Genomic DNA, 23,605 nt, shown 5'->3' on the forward strand with positions numbered 1-23,605 from the left:
TTTTCTGAGACTTTACAGAAAAAAAGAAATATAAATGTATATGGCCTACAATACATTAGATCAATTAGCATAAAAATCCACAGGATTTCTTATTATTTTGTTGATGAATAAAATACATCACTACAGTATAGATTTCTTGAGGGATTGTGCCTGGATCACTTTTGGATGAGTGGCACACTGTTTTCACAGATAGTGCAGAAACAAAGACTGACAACTGACTCTGTGTCAGGTGTGTCTTAAATGATTTACATGAGTTATTTTAGGACCTGAGGACTGGTATTACTGCCATTTCCCTTTTCAGATGAGGACACTGAGGTTTAACAGAAATGATTTATATATGAGTGAAAATATACACAAATCATAATTTTGCATGGTTGAATAATAAATAAATATATGTATAATTACACAAGTATATACACACACACATACACACACAAACATCCACATAGCTTTTACATAATTGAAAAAACATTTATTCAAATAGATATAAAGATTACATCTGGCATGGTATAGGTGTGTGGGTAGTTTAGATTTCTCATTTTTTTTTAATTGAGTTAAAAAATTTTAGTTAAGTCCCACCCCCATTTTTAAAACTATTTTTTTACTTGTAAGTGGACATAATACCTTTATTTTACTTATTTATTTTTATATGGTGCTGAGGATTGAACCCAGTGCCTCATAAGTGCTAGGCAAGCACTATACTACTGAGCTAAAACCCCTGCCCCATTCCCATTTTTCAGTGTTTTCCAAATAATTTTTTTTAAAAAAGAATAAGGTTATTCCATCTCAATGTACATATATGCATCTTTCAAATGAAATACAAATGTTGTACATGTTTATATGTATAACACATAGGCACATATACAGAAGCTTATGTTCCAATGTTAGTAAAAAGGGAGAGAGCAAGAGTGGAAAGGGAGACAAAAACTGGAAAGTTTTTGAACAATGAAGTACATTATCCAATTTGTGTTTTCTTAGGAAATTTAATCATTGAGGACTGAGTATGACTATTTGAAGGCACAGAAACTAGAGAGAATGCTATTTAGATAGGTGTGAGGTGAGTTCTTCACGCAAATTTAGATATTTTACTTATAGATACACAATAAAACATGCTCTCATAGATCATTTTAAAATACTAACAATTTTTTCATATATTTTGTAAATTTTTCAAAAGGTATAGTTATTTAAAATAATACTTCATAGAAGGCATTTCCCCATAGAATGTTAAGTTTTAAATTGCTATAAGCTATAAGTGTTTTACTCTATTTGTATTTATTCTTATAACAATAGTGACAAAGACACAATTAGGTCATAGAAGATATCTGATATAAAAAAAGAAAATCCTACATAATTGCTACTTCCTTAATATGTCATATACACATAGTACTGTACTAGACTGTGACCAGAAGAAATGGTCTTAAAAATCATGAAGAATGAGAACTTCCAATTTTATTAAAAATATCAAAATTAAAACTGTAGTAAACAAAACATATAAGAATAAATCACTAGATTGGGCAGACAATTACTTGCCCAGTACCACTGTCTTTCAAAATGTTTTCACATTCCCCATGATACACTATGACAGATTAATTTAGGGTTCTGGATTCAGGCAGCAGTTGTGCCTTTTCTAAGTCAAACAGTTGTCTTTGTTGTTGTTGTTGTTCTTTTTAGTTATATATGATAGCAGAATATATTTTGATATAATTATATAAGCAAGGAATATATCTTTTTCTAGTTAGGATCTCACTTTTACGGATGTATATGATACTGGGATTCACTATGCTGTTTTCATATATGTACATGGGAAATTTATGTCAAATTTATTCCACTGTCTTTCCTTTTGCTAGTCCCTCTCCCTTCCGTCCACTCCCTGTTGTATGATCTACTGCACTTCTGTTCTTCCCTCTCTCCTCCCCTTATTGTGGGATAGTTTCCACATATGAGAGAAAACACTCAACTTTTTCTTTTTTAAGACTGTCTTATTTCACTTAACACAATAGTCTCCAGATCCATCCATTTACTGGAAAATGTCACAAATTCATTCTTCTTTGTGGCTGAGAAGAATGTGTGTGTGTGTGTGTGTATCACATTTTTTTTAATCCATTAATCTGCTGAAGGACATCTAGGTTGGTTCCATAGCTTAGCTATTGTGAATTGGGCTGCTATAAACATTGATGTAGCTGTGTCACTGTAGTATGCTGATTTTAAGTCCTTTGGGTATACCCTGAGTAGGAATAACTGGGTCAAATGGTGGTTCCATATCCAGTTTTCTAAGGAATCTCCATACTGCTTTCTGGAGTAGCTGCACCAATTTACAGTCCCACAGCAATGTATGAATGTAACCTTTCCCCTCACATCCTTGTCAACATTTATCATTACTTGTATTCTTGATAATTGCCATTCTGACTGGAATGAGAAGGAATCTCAGTATTGCTTTAATTTGCATTTCTCTAGTTGCTAATGATGTTGAACTTTTTAAAATACATTTGTTAACAAACTTTATTTCTTCTTAGGCAAAGTATCTGTTCAGTTCCTTTGCCCATTTATTGATTGGGTTATTTGCAGTTTTTTTTTTTTTTTTTTTTTTTTTTTTTTTTGGTGTTAAGGTTTTTGAGTTCTTTATATATCCTGGAGATTAATACTCTATCTAAGGTACAGAAGGCAAAAATTTTCTCCCATTCTGTAGGCTCTATCTTCATGTTCCTGATTGTTTCCTTTGCTGTGAAGAATCTTTTTAATTTGATACCATCCTATTTATTGATTATTAATTTTACTTCTTTTACTTTAGGAGTCTTATTAAGGAAGTCAGTTCTTCAGCCAATATGTTGGAGTGTTGGGCCTACCTTTTGTTCTAGTATGTGTAGGGTTTCTGGTCTAATAGGTTTCTGGTCCATTTTGAGCTGAGTTTTCTGCAAGGTGAAAGACAGGGGTTAAATTTCATTCTATTATATATAGAGTTCCAGTTTTCCCAGCACCATTTGTTGAAGAGGCTATCTTTTCTCTAACTTATGTTACTGGTGCCTTTGTCTAGTATGAAGTAACAAACAGCTAATATCTTATTCCATTTTGCATTGCTATTAAAAATACATAATGCTAGAAACTTTATAAAGGAATTTATTTAGCTCACAGTTTTAGAGGCTGAAAACACAGGACTGAGTGGCTCTAACCGTTCTGCTTCTGAGGGCCCTCTTGGCTATGTCACTGCACAGGGAAGTGAAAGGGGAAAAAGTTGCTTGTAGAATAGGCCAAATATATGGGGCGGTCTCATTTTTAAAGAACCCACTCTTTCAGTATTAACCTGGTCCTATGAAGGCTAGAACTTCCGGAAGATAGCATTAATCTATTCATGAAGGTGGGGCCTAATTACCTCCCAATAAGCCCCACCTCTAAAATGTTCCACCACCTCCTAACACACCACAATACTGGGAAACAAGCTTTCAGCATAGAAATCATTGGGGGACCCACAAGAATTACACTGAAACCATAACAGCTAGTTAAGTGGTATCTGTGACATATTAAGGATGGTTATAAAATCTCTGTTACTCCTCCCATTGAGATGTAGGGTATGGGAACTCTCTTCTGGAATTTGGTTGATCTGTGACTACTTTGACAAACAAAGTATGAAAAAAGTTATATTAGTTTCAGGCCTAACTTTGAAGAGGACTGGCAGTTTCTGCGTTATTTCTTATACGAACAGTTATGTATGAAGAGCGAGATGAGCTTGCCATGCCATGAAATATTAAAATATCTTACTTAATACCGTATACTTAATGCTATAATAGTTACAGAACCAATTTTCTAGCCATTAAACAATATCACGCCTAAAATACTTCTCTTATAATAGTCAGAAAAACTGAAAGCTCCATGAAAGCTGGAACATTTGTCTATTCTCTGATTATACCCATTAGACACCGTGCCTCTGTGACCTCTGTTAGCTCTATGATTAGTGTATTGTTTGTGGTTCATCTTCTTTCTCTTCCTTCCTCTGGGAAGCCAGCTACTAATATTTCTTAAATAATTGTACAAATATTCTACAAAAGAGCATTAGAAATAAAGCTAATGGGGAAAATAATCTCAAACAGGACCAAGTAAAATTTGAAGAAGAGTCCTAACCTTCTGTTTTACTAATAAAGGGCTTTCTCTACTTCAGATGAGCTTTTTTGGTTTACTAAGTATCTTTACTGTCCCCCTTTACTGTCACAGAATCAGTGACAGATTATCTCAGTGAAGATGTCAAATTTCTAAATAAGTACAGCTTTATACTAAGATTTAAATCACAGTACAAAATATCAAATACAATACATTGATGATGTCCTCCATTTTCCTGGTGTTGCCTGTATACTCCATGAGCAGATATAAGAACTTTTTCCTGCTTCAGACATTTCATATGCCCTATACACTGGCAAATATGGCATACTTTAACTTTCATTCTGAAAAAACTAAGAATATTTTTTTCACTATCATTCTTGTGTGTTTATCTAGGTGCTGCATGTAGTACAATATTCTTCTGCAAAACTCACCATGGAATGATGGTTTAATCCAGAGGGCTATGGCAGATGTGATAAAATCCAAATGTGAGTTTCTTGAATGCTGATTATTAAAAAAAAAAAAAAAAAGTCCTGTGGCAGGATAGGTGGACCAAATCAGGTTATTAATACCATGTGACTAGACTGAAGTTTTTTGCTTTTTGTTTGTTTGTTTGTTTTTTAAGTACTAACAAGCTTCTGGTACAAGTAAATCCTAATTAGCCCAGGTGGGCCTATGATAGGCTAGGGAAGAGTCTGTATAGCAGAATAAATGTAGAAGGCACGGTGTGAAGACAATAGTGAAGTCAAACTTTTCTCAAAGAAATTGAGCAGGACAACATAAACAAAGATAAAGGAAATAATGTAGGAGATTCAACTGTGTTGGCATTATGTCATTGAGAGAAAAAGGCTCATTTCAAAATGAAGACAACTGTGTACAGTCTTCCCCTAGAGGATCTATTTCTCTAAGAAACAAAGTGAACAACAGAACTAAAGAGGTGCTACCAGCAGGTAAATGCATATGAAGGAGAAAAATGAGGCAGAAAGGAGCCTAGTGATGGAAAGAAGACAATACAGGATGAGTACGTTCTTAGGGAGAAGGCTGGGAATCTGTAATTTTTAAGTAACCCTGGAGAATAAGGAAAATTTGGAGGAGATGATAAGCATCTTGACAAACCAAAGTGAGATCTTAATTCTAGAACCAGGCTTCAATGTGTTAGGGAGAAACAGCCCCCTCTCTGCTCATCTCTACTTGAGACCAGGTGATTGCTTTGCTCCTCCTCCTTGCTCTTTATTCCCCAGTGTATGGATGACCTTTTTGAGTGGTAAACTGCTATTTGTGGCTCATCCTCTTTTTTCTCCTGTCTTGGCAACCAGCTGCTCTTAAATAAAACACACATTCTTCTCTGCTCCTCGGTGTCACATGGAGCAGTCTGAAGGTAAGTCTGCCTATTTCTAGGGTGATAAATTGGCTACCCCATTTGGATAAAACCCCTATCTTTATCCTAATCTTTATCCTTTCTTTTTTCTCTGGGTTCTACATTTGGATGAAGAAGAGACAGCTGCATCTGATTTGAGGTGTAAAAGTATGAAGAATATGTGGATTTTAGAATTGACAAAACAGTGATTTGATACCTTAGTATTATGACTTGCTAATGTGTGAAAAATATATATGTAAGAAAGAGAGGGGAAAGGGGGTGAAGGAATGAAGAAGTGGAGAGGAAAAAGGGAGGGACACAGATCACGAATGTGCAACCATCAGTTATTCAAATAAGGGCTTATCTAGAGAAGTCATTAATTTTCTTTTTAAAATTTTTTTTGTAGTTATGGACAAGATGACTTTGTTTATTTTTATGTGGTGCTAAGCATTAACCATCTCCATGTTTTTCTCTTATTGAAATATAACCTTTGGTCTTTCATGAATTAGAGTTAAGGATATTTATCCACTTACGCTTAAAAACCAAAATGACATTTAATATTAGTGCATTTAATTATACAGAATAATGGATTTCATTGTAGCATATTCATATATGTATATAATATACTTTGCTCATATCAGAATAACTTTTATAAGCTAACCCACTTGATTAATTTTCTACAACTCTGAAAGAAATACTGAGATCCATCTTTTGTATCAATCTCATTATTATGCTATTCATCCAAAATATGAAATGGAGAAAATGGAAGAATTGTTTACGGGGAAAGAACAGAGGTGATTTTAGAGTTCGATTTTCACACTGAGACTTCATTAGTTTGATTGAAGTGTTTGTTATGAGTATTCTAAATGTCCAATGGACCCACATTAACTTGAAATTCAAATTCATCCATAGGCAAATATAAATGAGATTTAGATGTTTATTCCTACTATTTGTTCTAACCTTCTTTAAAATATGGTGGCCTAAGGATTTTCCCAATAACAAGATATTGAATTTTACACGATTTTTTTGTAAAGCACTTCTCTGCAAAATATAATGCTTATAATACATTTATATAAACAGAAGGTATATGGTTCCTTTATTGTCTAAGTATGGAAAAAGAGATCTAAATGCTCTTAATGGAGTTTTAATAACATTTTTTCCTATTTTTGGATGGTGGAAAAAAGTTAAGAATGTTGTTTGAATTTTTAACTTTTGTGCCACTGATATGTTAATGATAAACACATAGGAACAAAAGAACTACAGATTTAAAACAATATGTTATGAAGGTTCCAAATTTAGGTTAGGAAATTTTGAAATAATTATCAAACATTGTGAAACCAGTAAATAAAAACTAAGGGCTATATGGAAAACTACCACAACATATACTGGTATATATTAGGGAAGAAATAATACCTGTAGCTTTCTTAAATATATTGTGTGTTTAAACACTGAAAGCTTTTAAATTCTTCAATATAATGTAGTTCTTCAATATAATGAAAAGTCAACTGATACTCTAGTCTATAAAAAAAAAGGTATTTTTAAAATAACAGTCTTGTTAACAGGTCTCCAAATTAAAAAAGCAAACAATAGTGCAAAAGTGTCTAATTGTAATGCATGCCTATATTAAAATAAATACATTTCTACTATTAGATACACATCCAGAGTCAAGTTTCTAATCATGCTACAACTCCTAACTCCTGTAAAAAAATTTTTTCATATCAATGCGTTTTCATTTTTTACTAACACTAATTACCTTTAAATAAATGATTCAGAGATGTCAAAAGTGACTCTCAGGGAATGTTTCAAGAGATCCCAGTTTCCCGAATTATAGCCTAGAACATCTGCTTAGCAATCTGGCAAGTAGTTTGAAGCCAAAATAGTGCATCTCATATATGGTTGTTGTATCTGACCTCAAGAATGTGACAGCTGGCTATTTGCCTATAACCTTTATACTATAAAAATCTAAAATTCTGTATGCAAGAGAGACTAGTAAAAACAAGAATGCCAATACCAGAAGCATGGAGTATATAAGGAAAACAACTTCCTCTAGGAAAGTAGAACTGTTGGATTTTTCATGCCAAAGTAAGTATAAAATATTATTAAAAGAACTTTCTCTTCAAAATGGCAGTTAGCAGTTATAAGCCACTTGACATAAACACTTTTGCATGAACCTATCAGTTGTAAAATATCCAAATAAGTCTGGCAAATATTACAAGGAAACAACATCACCCTGTCACAGACACCAGCAGTCTCAACCTAATCTTTGTTAATCTGCAGGTTATGATGTTCACATAAAACCAGGCAGGTAATAGACCCATAAAACTCCACTGGAAAACTTCTAGAACTCATATAAGTGAACTCAGCAAAGTAGCAGGATATAAAATTAACACCCAAAAATCAACTGCATTCCTACACATCATTGATGAATCAACTAAAAGAGAAATTAGGAAAACTATCCCATTCACAATAGCCTCAAAGAAAATGATATATTTGGGAATCAATCTAATAAAACAGGTGAAAGACCTCTACAATGAAAACTACAGAACTCCAAAGAAAAAATGTAAAAAAGACCTTAGGTGATAGAAAAATCTCCTGTGTTCTTGCATAGACAGAATTAATATTGCCAAAATAGCCATACTACCAAAAGCACTACATAGATTTAATGCAATTTAATGCAATTCCTATTAAGGTTCTGATAATGTTCTTCACAGAAATAGAAAAAACAGTCATGAAATTCATTTGGAAAAATAAGAGGCCCAGAATAGCCAAAGCAATCCTCAGTGAGAAAAGCGAAGCAGGAGGCATCACAATACCAGACCTTAACTATACTACAGAGTTATAGTAACAAAAAAAGCATGGTATTGGCACCAAAACAGACATGAAGACCAATGGTAGAGAAGAGAAGACACAGAAACAAACCCACATAACAAAGGTGCCATGAACATACTTTGGAGAAAAGAGAGCCTCTTCAAAAAATGGTGCTAGGAAAACTGGAAATCCATAGGTAACAAAATGAAATTAGACCCCTATCTCTCACCCTACACAAAACTCAGCTCAAAGTGGATCAGGGACCTAAGTATAAGACTAGAGACCTGTGCTACTAGAAGAAAAAGTAGGCCCAACTTTCCACCATGTTGGCTTAGGAACCAAATTCCTCAACAAGACTCCTAAAGAACAAGAAGCATAAACTCTATCCTGATTTCTAACACCATAAATCAGTTTTGTATGTTTTTGGACTTACGTAAATGAAATCATACAGTCTGTATTCTTTGTGATTGGCTCCTTTAACTCAACAGTAAGTTTGAGAAGTTCACCCATGTTGCTGCATGTACTTGTAAGTTTGTTCATTGTTACTGCAATAAAATATGCTATTGTATAAATATAGCACAATTTGAAATTATAATTAAAAACTGGGTCTAGATTAGATAATAATTATAATAATTAAACAATAATTAGAATTGCCATTCTAATATTGATAGGCATAAAGATTGCTTTAGTTTTTTAGCTACATGAAAATAGTGTACCAATTTGTTAAAAGCACTGAGGTACTGGAGCTATCTTATTTGGAATTTTGTAAATCAGGTGTTAAAACAATTATTAAAATTAAATTATATAATCCTACAAATAAGTATATTTAAATGAATTTGGTACTTCTCACTTCCTAGTTATTTTACTACATTTACTTCCATCTATGCTGTTGAGTTATTTATGCCTATTTTATTTGTATGGTGAAGACATTAAAAAATGGTGAAATACTATTCATCTCTTCACAACTCCATATTCAGGGACATCATATTGACAGCCTGAAATCAGCAATGCTGGGAATATTTACACAGTGTAAAATGGCCTACATTATGAATCAGAGCTCCTAGCACTTGAAAACTATAATGCAAATCAGCAAAGAAACTACTCACTAACTTGAACAAGTGAAGGAAAAAATGCATCTGTATTGTTTAACTTTTGTCTTACTTTAACATAAATGGAAATACCAAACATTATTCACATCAAATCACAACTGACAATGTCAATCCCCTGATATGCTACTTTTTTTTTCTAAAAGTCTACTGACTTTAGATTAATGTGTCAGAAAAATAAAATAGTGAAGGGGAAAATGTCAGCAAATTCATACATAGGAAAAACAAGGGCTAGTCCATAAATTTTCGTGTGAAGTACAATGATATTAAGATAATATGTATTTGTAATTCCTTAAACTGGCACTTCTTTTGAATAATTTCAGTATATTTATCATGCTTGAACATGGTATACTAAAAGCATGTTTATAAATAGTAACAAAAAGTTAAGCTGACAGGAAAATTAAAATCATTGTTCTAGCTGGGCGCAGAGGCACAAACCTATAATCCTAGCTGCTCAAGAGGCTGAGGCACTAGGGTTGCAAGTTTTAATTCAGCAACTAAGCAAAGTTCTAAGCAACATAGTGAGATCCAGTCTTCAAATTTTTAAAAAAAGGGTGTTAAAATAGCTTAGTGGTAAAGTGTCTCTGGGTTTCTAATATACAAACTCAAATAACTAAAAGTCTCTGGATTAATGAAATAATTTAATTTAATCATAAATGACATGGTACCTGTTTTTCATTTCAAGATTAAATATCTCATATTATTACATCAAAATAATAAATCAAAGAACTTATAAATTATTGGTTCAATAATTTTAATTGTTAATATAGTATTGATCATCTCAAAATAATTTCCTTTGTAAAAGTGACTCATGGCTTTAAACTAGTAAATATATTATAGTTAAGTGCTTACTATGCAACCAAATTTTTTTCTCAAGTAACCACTGCAAATTGTGTTGGATGGACAATAATGAAAAAGCATCACCATTTATTAAAAATTTTGTATAAGTTGTCCTCCACCCATGAGATTCCTTAGAGAAAAAAAGTAAGTTTGATTTTAACCATACAGTGTTACAGACAGAAAGTGAGAGAAAATACATGTATCCTGAAGACAGACAATTCCTACAGCAGCAAATGACCCACTGCATACCTCCATATATATATTTTGATGTTATAATTCATTAACTTTCAGGGGAAAAAAAAGACAATTATCAATAGTTTAGTTCTGTTCTGAAAGAGGTATTAAACTTATTTAAGTTTTTGATCACAAACAATACACTCTGGTCAAAAGAACAGTACACTTCATTAGAACATCAAGTAAGTGTGCCTAAAACATTCAATGAAAAAAAAAAAAACAATTCTTCCTATCAGAAAATGCAAATTGCTAAAAATTAGTTTTTCCTTAGGAAAGTTTAAAATCATTCTTGACATCTGCTTTTAAAATATTTTCAAGACCAATTCATTAGAAGGAAAATTCATTTTCTTCAAACATGAAGCTCATGGTATAGAATGAGGAAGCACTCATTTCCCAACAGAATTCAAAAGTCTTTCAAATATTTTTCTTAAAGTCAACAATATGTAGTTAGCAATCTGAAGTTTTAACATACAGAGATATTTGTATGTATGCAGACATCTGTGTCTGTGTATATATCATGAAAATATTTCAAAACATACCATTTAAAAAATATTTTTGTGTTTTCGTGGTAGTTGGACACAATACCTTTATTTTATTTTTTATGTGGTGCTGAGGATTGAACCCAGGGCTTTGCACATGTTAGGCAAGCACTCTACCACTAAGCCACAACTGCAGCCCCAAAACATACAATTTTTAACAATAAAAAATAAATTGATCCCTATTAGTGAAACAGTATTTTGTTCAAGCACAAACACATCAATACATACATTTGGAACTTCATATAACTAAATTGTGTATTTTATTATTAAACTAAGTTTCCAATCTATATATGTAGTCATAGAGATAACAATTTAAAAGATTTTTAAATAACTAAGCTTTAGTAACATTATTAAATATAGGAAAGCTGAAAAGAATAACAAGCGTGATGATTTTCATTATAAAAAGGTAAAGCAAAGTTGAATTTATTACTTGACAGTATTTCCCCTAATTTTGTATAAGTTATTTTTGGAGATAAACTTATATCATCTATCATTTTAACTGCATTATTACTTCAGAAATAACAAACCAAAGGAGAGCTCCTTACAAATTCTATTTTTTCAAACAATATTAAGTTGCTCTTTCATTCTGTAGTGTTGACTTATAAAATAATACATTATAAAATAACTTCTTTTAGAATTAGAGTTATAATGTATGTTCATCATAACTTAAATTCTAGGTAAAAAGAAAAGTTTGCTATGCTGTTTTCATTTCTACATTGTATTCCTAACCTGAGATGGCTTAAACTCTATGATCTTATAAATATATAAATATAAGTGACCTTGAAAACGTAGCAGTTTTGAAAAATTTTGCAGAATGTATACCTAATACATAAATGACTTCTTCTAAAAGCTTCAAACTTCACTGAGGCAAATGCATCCATGCATATCCGTTTCATAAATACAGTACCATCTCTTTTCCAATAAGAATGGTGGGATGGCAAATTGCTGCAGCCAATATGGAAAGCAGTATGGAAGTTCCTTGGAAATCTGGGAATGAAACCAGCATTTGACCCAGCTATCCCTCTCCTCAGACTATACCCAAAGGACTTAAAAACAGCATACTACAGGGACACAGCCACATCAATGTTTATAGCAGCACAATTCACAATAGCTAAACTGTGGAGCCAACCTAGATGCCCTTCAGTGGATGAATGGATAAAAAAAAAAAAAAGCTGCATATGTACACAATGGAATTTTACTCAGCAATAAAAGAGAATAAAATCATGGTATTTGCAGGTAAATGGATAGCGTTGGAGAAGATAATGCTAAGTGAAGTTAGCCAATCCCCCCAAAACAAATGCCCAATGTTTTCTCTAATATAAGGAGGCTGACTCATAGTGGGGTAGGGAGGGGGAGCATGGGAGGAATAGAGGAATTCTAGATAAGGAAGAGAGGTGGGAGGGAAAAGGAGGGGCAGGGGATTAGCAAGGTTGGTGGAATATGATGGACATAATTATCCAAAGTACATTTATGAAGATACAAATTGGGCGTCAACATACTTTATACACAAACAGAGATATGAAAATTGTGGTATGTATGTGCAATAAGAATTGTAATGAAAAAAAGTACATATATAAAGACATGAATTGGCGTGAAAATACTTTATATACAAAGATATGAAAAGTTGTGCTCTATATGTGTAATAAGAATTGTAATGCATTCCGCTGTCATGTATTTTAAAAAATAAGATCAATTAAAAAAATTTCAACAAAATTAAATTGAACAACTTTAAAAATAAAGAATTATAAACACATACACAAGAAATGTGATAGATTAGTTTAAAAAAAGAATTATGAACACAAAGCAATAGTAACTGTCTTTAAGATGGTTGAGTTCTATTACGTTTGGATATTAAGTGTATTAATGCAGAAAGGCTTAGAGGTAAAATGATTGAATGATGAGAGTCCATCCTAGTTGTGTGGAATGAATGGGTGGTAACTGTAGGCAGGTGAGGCATGGCTAGAAGAGGTGGGTCACTAGGGGGCTTCCCTAAAAGGAAGTATCTTCCCTGTGGCCTCTTCCCCCTTCCTTTTTTTTTCTATTTCTTGATCCCCACTATGAACTAAGCAGCCTTTCTCTATAGGGTCCTTTACTATGATGTGCTGCCTTACCTCAGCCCAGAGCAATAGAATCAGCTGTCTATGGACAGAGACCTCAAAACTGTGACCCCAAATAAACTTTTCCTATGCCAAGTTGTTCTTGGCAGATATTTTGTTCAAAGCAATACAAAAGCTAACTCAAATAAGACATTAGTATCAGGAGTGAAGTTGTTGCTGTGATTAACCTGACCATATACTTCACAAGCCTTTGAAGATGGTTTGTGGTAGGACCTGGAGAAACTAGAATTTTGTATGAGGAGCCCAATCAGCAATTCTGATAGGAACTCAAAAGAGAAGAATGCTCATAAAAGTGTGGACTGCTCATAAAATTTCAGAGGGAAAGAATGACTTTCTTGGGAATTGGATCAGAAGTCACTGATGTTATATTCTAGCAAAGAACCTGGCTACATTTCCCCAGATCCTGATACTTTGCGTGAGGATAAATTTAAAGGAGATAGATTATTTAATATAGCAGAATGAAAAAAAATTATTAGTACCAGGGATCATACCCACAGGCACTTGCCACTGAGCCACATCCCCAGCCCTTTTTTATTTTGAGACAGGGTCTCATTAAATTGCTTAGGGCCTCACTAAGTTGCTTAGGGCCTTGCTAAGTTGTTGAAACTGGCTTTGAACTTGTGATCCTCCTGCTTCAATTTCTCAAGCTCCTAGGATTACAGGCAAGTGCCACAGCACCCAGTGGGCAGAGGAGTTTTAAGGCAGCAAAACAATCAGTTAGTGGCAAGGATATTGCTGGCAATTTCTAGCCAGGTTTACTATATAAAACAGGAGTAGAAAACAGAGCTAAATGATTTTAAAAACTTGAAGTTTGGCCAGAAAATGCATATAAAGTTGAGGCCAAAGAAGGCATAACTGTAAAAGAGATTATAGTCCCTAAAGAGATGCTAAGTACTTTGTACAGAAGCAATAAAAAAGAGGTCTCACATGCATCTCAAAAATTTGCAAGACCACACCCACTACGTTCTCTAGGATACAAAAACATTCCTGTAAAAAGAAATCATGCTGGGTACCCTGTTTCAACAAGGGCGACTAGAAAATTCTTTCACCATGCTGAGCCACACAGGAACAGATACTTCAGCAGGCATGATTCCAAAGGGCCCAGGTACTGCATAAGCTGGTGGCAGACCATGGCATAATCAATATAATGCTGGTTCTGCAGAAATACAGAATGTTAAGGCTAACACTTTAGGGAGGCTTCCACCAAGATTTCAGAAAAAGGCCTGGGGAGCCAAGCAAAGTGTAGCAGGGTCAGAATCCCTGAAGTCTGTCCCAGAGAAAGCAATGCCTAATACTGTAAAGGTGAAGCCAAAGATGAAAAGGAGACCCCAGGAATTAAGACATGTCAGTGGACATGTGGACTGTTGTGGAGAGAAAAAAGATAGCATGTGCACTGCAACTGGCAAGACCCAAGGGTTATAGCTTCCTAAGCCTTCTGGAGAACATATCTCACCCCCATGTTTCCTTAATGTTGTATAAGCAGTTACAGATGGCATGAAGGGAAAGGACCTGTGTGCCTAGCTGAGTTTTGGTCTTGCTTTAGATTTGTCCCATCTTCTTATGTCCTATTCTTCCCTTTTGGAAAGAAAAGGTTTACTAGATGCCACTATTTCATCTTTATAGGTACTCATAATCAAAAGAGTTTGCTTTGACACAGAGGAGATTTTAAACCAGGGGCCTTTCCTGGGAGGAAGTATCTTCCCTGTTGCCCCTTCCCTCTTTTTCTGTTTCTTGACCCCCATCATGAACTAAGCAGCTTGACAATGCTGAGACTGTTAAGACTATGAGACTCTTAGACATAAACTAAATGAATAAGACTCCTAAAGTGCAAGAAGTAAAATCAAGAATCAATAAATGAGATGGACTCAAACTAAAAAACTTCTCAGCAAAGGAAATAATCAATAATGTGAAGAGAGAGCCTATGGAATGCAATAAAACCTTTACCACATGCACCTCAGATAGAGCATTATCCCCAGGATATATAAAGAACTCAAAAAACTTAACACCAAAAACCCCAAATAACCCAATCAATAAGTGGGCAAAGAAAGTGAACAGACACTTCACAGAAGAAGAAATACAATTGATCAACAAATATATGAAAAAAATATTCAACATCTGGAGGCCCAGCTCCATAGAAGCTCTGGCTGGGCTGCTTCCCAACCTTCAATACCCCATGACTCATACCATGAAGGAGAAAGGATCCACTCTATCACCTGAGAATCTCTACTTCTACAGGCCCTGCTGCCTTCTTTCACAGGCCTGAATGCTGGTAGAAAAACCTAGTCTGGTCACATCCAAACTCTCTCTCCCAACAGCTTCAGGGACACTGTTTACTGCCCCTAACCCTGTCACCATAGTGAATACCCTAGTTGGCTTTCAAACTCAATGTCAGTGCCTAGTCCACAGTCCCTGGGGTGTTGTGAGGTGGGAAGTGCTGTGTCCTCAGGGTATTCATGAAAATGGCGACTGGAACCTTGTTGGGATGCTGTGGGTCCTCTGGTGGCTTCCGCTTTGAGTGTCTGGGGCTCTCTATCCCAAGCTACTCTAATCTGGCAATTATAGAAATGCAAATCAAAATTACTCTAAGATTTCATCTTATCTCAGTCAGAATGGCAATTATCAAGAATACAAACAATAAACATCATTGAAGATATGGAGAGAAAGGTACACTCATACATTTGCTCTTGGGAACGCAAATTGATACAACCATTATGGGAGATTCCTCAGAAAACTTGAAATGGAACCACCATTTGACCCAGCTATCCCACTTCTGGGTTTATATCCAAAGGACTTAAAAATCAGCATATTACAGTGACTTAGCCACAGCAATGTTTATAGCAGCTCAACTCACAATAGCTAAACTATGGAACCATCCTAGGTACCCTTGAACAAATGAACGGATAAAAAAAAAAAAAAGTGGTGTGTGTGTGTGTGTGTGTGTGTGTGTGTCTGTGTATGTATGATGAAATATTAATCAGCCTTAAAGAATGAACTGTGGCATTTCCCCATAAATAGATATAACTAGAGAATATCCTGCTAAGCCTAATTACAAAAAAAACAAAGGCTGAATATAATATACAATATACAACACCCCCTATATACAATAGGGGGAGTTGGGAAGAATAGATTTACTTTAGATTAGGTAGAGAGGAATGACTGGGGTGGGGTTTAGGGTAGGTAGTACAATAGAAAGAATCAATAGAAACCCTATGTACATATATAACTATACAACATGTAGGATTCTACATCATATATAACAGAAGAATGAGAAATTATATTCCATTTTATACAATGTATCAAAGTGCATCCTAGTGTCATGTATAACTAATTAAAACAAATTAATTTTTTTTTTAAAAAAAGAAATAAACTAAATGCATTTTGCATTGTGAGGAAGACATGAGTTTTGGGGGGCCAGAGATAAAATGTTATGATTTGGATATAAGGAGTCCCCCAAGATATCCGGTATTAATGCAGGAATGTTTGGAAGTGAAATGATTGGATTGTGGGAGCTATAACCTAATCAGTCTGTCTTCCTTTAAGTGGAATAACTTGGTGGTAACAACAGGCAGATGAGTCATGGGTAGAACAGGCAGGTCACAGGGAATGTTCCTTGGAAGGCTATATCTTCCCTGCTGTGTGTTTGTGTCTGTTTGTCTCTGTCTCTCTCTATCCCTCCCTCTCTCTCTCTCTCTCTCTCTCTCTCTCTCTCTCTCTCTCTCTCTCCTCTCCCTCCCCCCCCCATCTCTCCCTCTCCCTCTCTGCTTCCTGACCTCCACCATGAAAGGAACAGCTTTTTTATTCTGAATCCTTCCCCCATGATGTGCTGCCCCACCTTGTTCCCAGAGCAAAACAGTCAGCTGTCTTGGACTAAGACTGCTGAATTCTTGAGCTGCAAATAAATGTTTCATCCTCTAAATTGTTCTTGTTGCATATTTTGGTCACAGCAATGCAGAAGGTAACTAAAACCACATTTAATGTATATGTGGCAGTATGAGGTTACTGATTATTTTAACATGTGGAGTAAACTATATTTATTTTGAAATGTAAAAGCATGCCTGTAATCCCAATGGCTGGGGAGGCTGAGGCAGGAGAATCACAAGTTCAAAGCCAGCCTCAGCAACTTAGCAAAGCCCTAAACAACTTAGCAAGATTCTATCTCTAAATAAAATATAAAATATAAAAAGGGTGGTGACATGGCTCAATGGTGGAGTGCCTCAGGGTTTAATCCCTAGTACTAAAAAAAAAATTCCTATATTCTAACTATGAAAAATATAAGAATATACTCCATCTAATTCCAACAATAAGTTGCTATAAACTTTAAGTAGTGATTTGTTTTCTGTCCAAGAAGCTAAAAGTCTATGTATCATTTCTTATAGTATATTTAGTATTGGTTCTTTTAGTTATATATAAAATTAGGATACATTTTGATATAATCACAAAAGCATGGCATATAATTTGCTCCAATTAGGTCACCAGCATTTCTCCCTCCCACATCCTTTGTCCCCCTTCAACCTTTCTTCTACTCACACACACACACACAAAGAATTTTTTAAAAAACCTATATATTCATGATAGAGTTAAAATACCATAATGTTAAAATCCAGAATTACTGCTGCAGTCAAAATTTTTAAGGAAGTCACATTGCAAATAAGAACTAAGTAATTAACAGATGTCTTTTTTATATTTAATTTATTAATTATAAATAGGCATTAGTTAGAATTTCTAATATATACTGAAATAGCCCATTAATATTGGAATTAGTATTTTAAAATGCTTTCTGTCATGATAACTGTTGAATAAAATCAAGTAATATCAGAATATCAGAAACATAAAATGCTACTGAAAAACTCCCCTGGAAGCTAATAATTATTTGCCCTTAAATTCATATGCTTGGTACATGATCAGAAAAATATGATGTTTCTTTCTCATATTTTATTGATCATGTAAATAATAATACATTTGGCCTAAAACGTTGTTGATTTAAGTAACAAGTGTGAAGCACTCTTTAATAAACAAATTACCTATTTCCATAATATACTGTCTCAGTTATTTCAGGCAAAATTTTTACTATTTCCTACTAATAAAAAGTGAACATTCTTTCCATTTAAGTTCTTCTCTTTAAATTAAAGTAGTTCAGAGGAAAAACTGCTAAATATTGGAAGTTTTAAAAATCATCTTCAAGATAAAAGTATAAAGGCTAAAAAAAATCAAAGAAACCACAATTACCATGAGAAATATAAACCTGACCTCTGTTTAACCTTTTGTTAAACCAACACACTCAAAAATTGTCCAACTAATCACTGCATTTTATTGATGACATTTTCCTCCAGAGAACTTACATTAAAAGCTTAATCCCAGAGCTAAGGATGTGGCTTAGTGGTAGAGTGCTTGCTTGGTATGCACGAGGGTCTGGGTTCAATACCCAGCACCACAAAGAGAAAAAATAAAAATAAAAAACAGGTTAACCCAAGAGCAAGCCCATAATCTTTGAAAGTGTCTAGAGGACTGTTTATAAGAACAGGAGGTATTATCCTCTCTAACCAGAGAATCTCACCTTCACAATCTTAAATATTCTCCCAAAACTGTCTGACTCAGCAATTCAGACTAGACTACTTCAGCTGATTTAAGAATGGATCACAAAACAGCTATCAGCAGTTAAAATTTAAAAAAAAAAAAAGAATTCAGATCATGGAGACAGTAGTGTATAAAGCTCAAGAGAAAAGCATATATGAAAAAGATATCACAGTGACTTGAAAAAGAACAACATGACAGAAATTAAAACAAGATTTTTTTTATGTTCACCTTCTATGTATTTAAACTCATCTCAATCTCCATTGAAATTCTGATCATACACAAACCCCAAGGCTTCTGACATACTTTCAAAAACCTACAGCCTTTCCTTCTCTTTACAATTCTCCAGAGTCACTTCTTAGCCAAGGAAAAAACTAAAGAATTTAAAATGTATGTAACTAAGAAATAGGCCAAATTATGACCAAATTATAACCATTATTTTTCATGTAAAAATGTTGCATAATCACTTTAATATCCATTATTTGTCCTCTTGCTTTTAGTGAAAAGGACTATGTCTGCTTTGAAAGAACTATGTCTGGTATAGACATAGGTAGAGAAACAGATATTAGGCATAAAAGACCTGATAATATTTTTCTTAGGATGATGTCAGCATACTGAAGTGCTCCATAAGATTATAGCTAACTCTTCACTGGAATTATTCCTGCTTAATGAGTTTATTAGTTCAGTACCAGAGACAATCCAGATTAAAAAAAAAAAAAAGCTATCACAGAATAACTTATTGTATCTGTCTCAAAAAAAAATGACCAAAATTTCAGAAGGTAATTGGATTTTCAAAATTGAACACAGCTTTTTTCCTCCCAATTCAGTCATGACAGGGGCAGAAGCTAATGATATATCTACCATGATGCAACAAGCAGACCTGTCTTCTGTCAAGAGTTGAAATCATAAAGGAATAAGCTGTCGTTAACAACCTCTCCCAAACACTACAGCTGTCATCTCATTGCTTTCTTTTGCTGGCATGGGGGCTGGTGTGGCCTCCTATACCCTGTCAGTTAGGTAATGTGCTAATAAGCTTTTAACCTTTTTGGAATTTTTTGCTTCAACAATCTTTTTTGAAGTCAATAATATAAAAATTTATATTATCTTTAACTAATTTATATTTTCCCTCAAAGTTTACTTTTAAAATATGAAATTAGTGATCTTAGTTTCAACCTGTAGTTTAGTAGTCCCATATTTCAAATGATGGGGGAGTCTTTACTCACAAAAAATTTGGAAGTATAGATTTCAATGGTTTAAGTTCAACTACTCTTTAGGGGAAAAATAATCATTTAAAGGATATACAGTTCTATATTCAGACATTTACTAAATGTTCAAATTCTTTCAGAAGTGATTAAATCAATTTTTTGCTAGATTGTTATAATAGTATAGTTCATTAAATTTTTTAAAAAGTTTTGAATTATAAAAACAATATTATTTAAATATAAAGGAAGTTGTTCAGAGTGAAAATTAAAGTAAAATTGAATGAAAAAAACTTGAAAAAGAAAACTAAATAAACTTCCAGGAATGATACCGAATATCCATGTATGTTTGTAAATACATGTGTGAGCATACTTTTTAAAATAAATGATCTTATGTTTCATATGATAATTTTCAAACATCATTCTATGTGAATGAACACATACACATAAAGTTCATTTGTTTAATAACATAGTTTTCCATAATATGAATATACTACAATTTAACTGAAAAGTTCCCTACTGGTAAACATTTAGGTGATTACACAAACTGCTGTTATGAGCCTCTATGTCCATATTTGTGCATTGCTCTAGAGCTTTGTAATGTTTTGAATAACTAATAAAATAAATAAATAAATAAATAAATAAATTCCTACAAATGGAAATTAGGGTCAAGTTAGTATGCATATTAAATATTGGGAAACATGCTATACTTTTTCAACAATATGATTCATGTCCTTAACTCAAAAACATTGAACCACTAATACTGCATGTGCTTTTTCTCCCATATTTTTCTAATGCTTTTCTGGAATGTCTATTAGAAGAATATTACATCTTACTCTATTATCTATGACTTTTTAATCTATCATAGTTTTTACTCATTGTTCCTTGTATATTCTGCATACTATATTCCTTAATTCTACCTTTATTTATTTTATTATTTCACAAGTTTATAACATTTAAGGATACTTAGTTTGGGATTAAATTATAAACTGGAAAAAAGGCAACTAGAGTTCCCCGCCGCCCCCCGCCAGGTACTAAGAAGGTTCTATTTCACAACTTAGATACTGGGAATATAATTGTCTATTTTGAAATAATGCATTAAATTACATATTTATTTATGCAAAAAAGAAAGAGTGATTCTATTCAACCTTTTTATAAAAACATATTTTCCTAGCTCTACAAAATATTTAATAAAGAGGACAGTGTGTAATTACTTAATATTTACAATCATGAGTATTTATACTTTTATGATATATGTATATGTATATACATATATTATATATTTGAGGCAACACTGGGTGCTTAACCAATGAGCTACATCTCCAGCCCTTTTAATTTTTTATTTTGAGACAGTCTCACTAAGTTGCCCAGGCTGGCCTCATACTTGTTATCTTCCATCTCAGCTTCTTGGGGTGGTATTTACATGTGAATGCCACAGTACCCAGTGCCCAGTTGATTCTTGAACTTTTTGACATAATAATAACACCACCATTAATTCCAATAATAATTAGAATTACTTACACTATATAGAATATTATAAAATATAATTATTGGCTTCCTTTTATAATAAATTTCCCTAGATGTCATTATGCCAATCAATTGAAGTCTTCTTCTCTACCTGAATTCTGAGCAAATCTGAATCATAAAAGAAAATTATCCTTACTCATGAACAGTCTCTACCCTGATAACTAGTAGAGATCTTCTGGAAAAATAGATTTTCCAGAAGTCAATTCATACTTATATACAGAATATTCAATATATTCAGCAAAAACACTTAAAGTATTAAATGTACCTTCAGATAAAAAAATATTCTCTTTTTAACTTGTTATTAGTGAATTATTATTATATAATAATGGAATTTGCTGTGACATATTTGTATATGCACATGCACAATTTGGTGGATTTCATTCTCCAGTACTACCCTTCTCCCTTCCCTGTTCTCTCTCCCTGGACCTGTCCCTCTACACTAATGATTCCTCTTCTCTTTCCAGGTTAACTCTAAATTTCTATTTACTAATTCTCTTTTCAACTATTTCCAATAGTTCTATAACTTGACTTTTCTTTGTGATGTATCATATAATTTATAGTTTCTGCTTATGAATTCATCTCCTGTAGGGATTTATTCTGTTACAAAGTATCACATATGGCAGTATATTTGCTTCTACCAGGTACCCCAGGAGTTTCATCTGTCCAGAACATTTTCACATTAATTTACACTTTTTGAGATTTTCACACTAAATTCAATATCTAAATTCAAACTACAACTCCAAATGTAACTGTGCTTCAGGGTCTGAGGCTACTATTTCCTAAGGAAGCTTGTGTTTCTTCTGACTGGCATCTGTGGAAAGAAACCCTCTTTTCACCAATGAGCTATTTTTTCCCCCTTTTATTTAAAAGGATGGCAACTTCCAGGGTCCTAACTATACCAAAGGATCTTAAGTTTCAGCTCCTGTGTCTAAGACCCAAGGCCCAAGACAGAGACAATCTGGGGCTTTGGGCTTATATCTTTCTTGCTATCCCCTAGAGTTGTCACACCCTCCAGAAACTTTACATAGAGGCTTTAAGCTCTCTCTGATGCTCATGCATTTAGTAAGACCTTTTCTATCTTTTGAATATATAGTCTAGGCATTTAATGTTTTTGTTGCTATATTTCATCCATTATTTTTATGTGTATTCAGTGCTGAAGATGGGAGGATTCATGTTAATTAGCTCAGTCCACCACGTTACAGAATCCAAAATGTATAAATTACATTGATAAATATAGTTATTGATTTTTAAATCTCACACATAACATGAATTTTATACTCAAATAATTATGGAACTAGGTTCTTCTCAGGGATTCTACTATGAGAAATTAGAAAAATATTGTCTTAATTAAGTAATCTTTTTATGAAATTCGTAAAATTAATAATTTTAGTCAGGTGCAGTAACTGTAATGCCAGAGAACTGGGAGACTGAAGAAGGAGAATGAAAATTCAAGGACAGCCTGGCCAATATAGTGAGACCCCTCTCAAAATTATAATAATTTAAAATCATATTTGGTATGAATTTTAAAGACTGTATTTTGAAACTATCCTTCACAGTTTAAACTTTTTTTAAACTTTTTGTTGATTCTGTTAGAAAACTTTTTTTTAAATTATATCTCAATTCTTGTTTTAATAAGTAAAACTGCCTTCAGGTTCTACTATATCCATTATACGTAGCACTAAAAAGTATAATTGGCCCTCTGTATTTATGGATTCTTCATCTGTGGAGTCAACCACCATGGATAAAAAATAATTGAAAAAACTGCACCTGTACAGATCTTTTCCTTGTAGCTACTTTCTAAACAATATAGTATTATAACTATTTATATGGTATTAAGTACTATAAGGAATTTAGAGATGATTTAAAATATAAGGGAGGATATGTGTTGGTTATATACACATACTATGGTATTTTATATAAGGACTTGAGCATGGATGGACTTTGGTATCCTGAGGGGAAGGGAGGTACTGGAACCAATTCTGAAATGACACCAAGGGACAACTACATAATTAAGCTCTTAACTAATCCAAAGAGTAGGGTCTACACCAGTGATTTTAATGAAGTTTCTGAACTGGTAGAATAAGTACCATCTTCATATTATCAGAAATGTAGATTCAGTCCCAACCAGACCTTTTGATTTAAAAATTAAGAGTTGCAGGCTATTTATGCATAAAAAACAAGCCTGCCACATATTCTGTTAAATTTAACTCTATAGAACACT

The 23,605-nt window shown here is 33.5% G+C and overlaps 1 protein-coding gene across 8 annotated transcripts in view; it reads right to left on the minus strand.

Moving 5' to 3' along the window:
- Positions 1-23,605, minus strand: part of Fam172a (family with sequence similarity 172 member A) — a 487,335-nt gene that overhangs the window by 287,512 nt on the left and 176,218 nt on the right. For 6 of the 8 annotated variants that reach the window (XM_058574617.1, XM_058574598.1, XM_058574619.1 and 3 more), the window contains one exon: positions 2,844-2,909. The exons of the other annotated variants lie outside the window; for them this stretch is intronic. In XM_058574617.1, the coding sequence (XP_058430600.1) occupies positions 2,844-2,909 (66 nt within the window). The remainder of the gene's footprint in view (positions 1-2,843; positions 2,910-23,605) is intronic. 8 annotated transcript variants of the gene reach the window in all.

This window comes from Marmota monax, unplaced genomic scaffold, assembly GCF_021218885.2.
Source record: "Marmota monax isolate L192 unplaced genomic scaffold, Marmota_monax_Labrador192_F-V1.1 WCK01_AAM20220418_F8-fsc00018, whole genome shotgun sequence".
Taxonomy (NCBI): Eukaryota; Metazoa; Chordata; class Mammalia; order Rodentia; family Sciuridae; genus Marmota; species Marmota monax.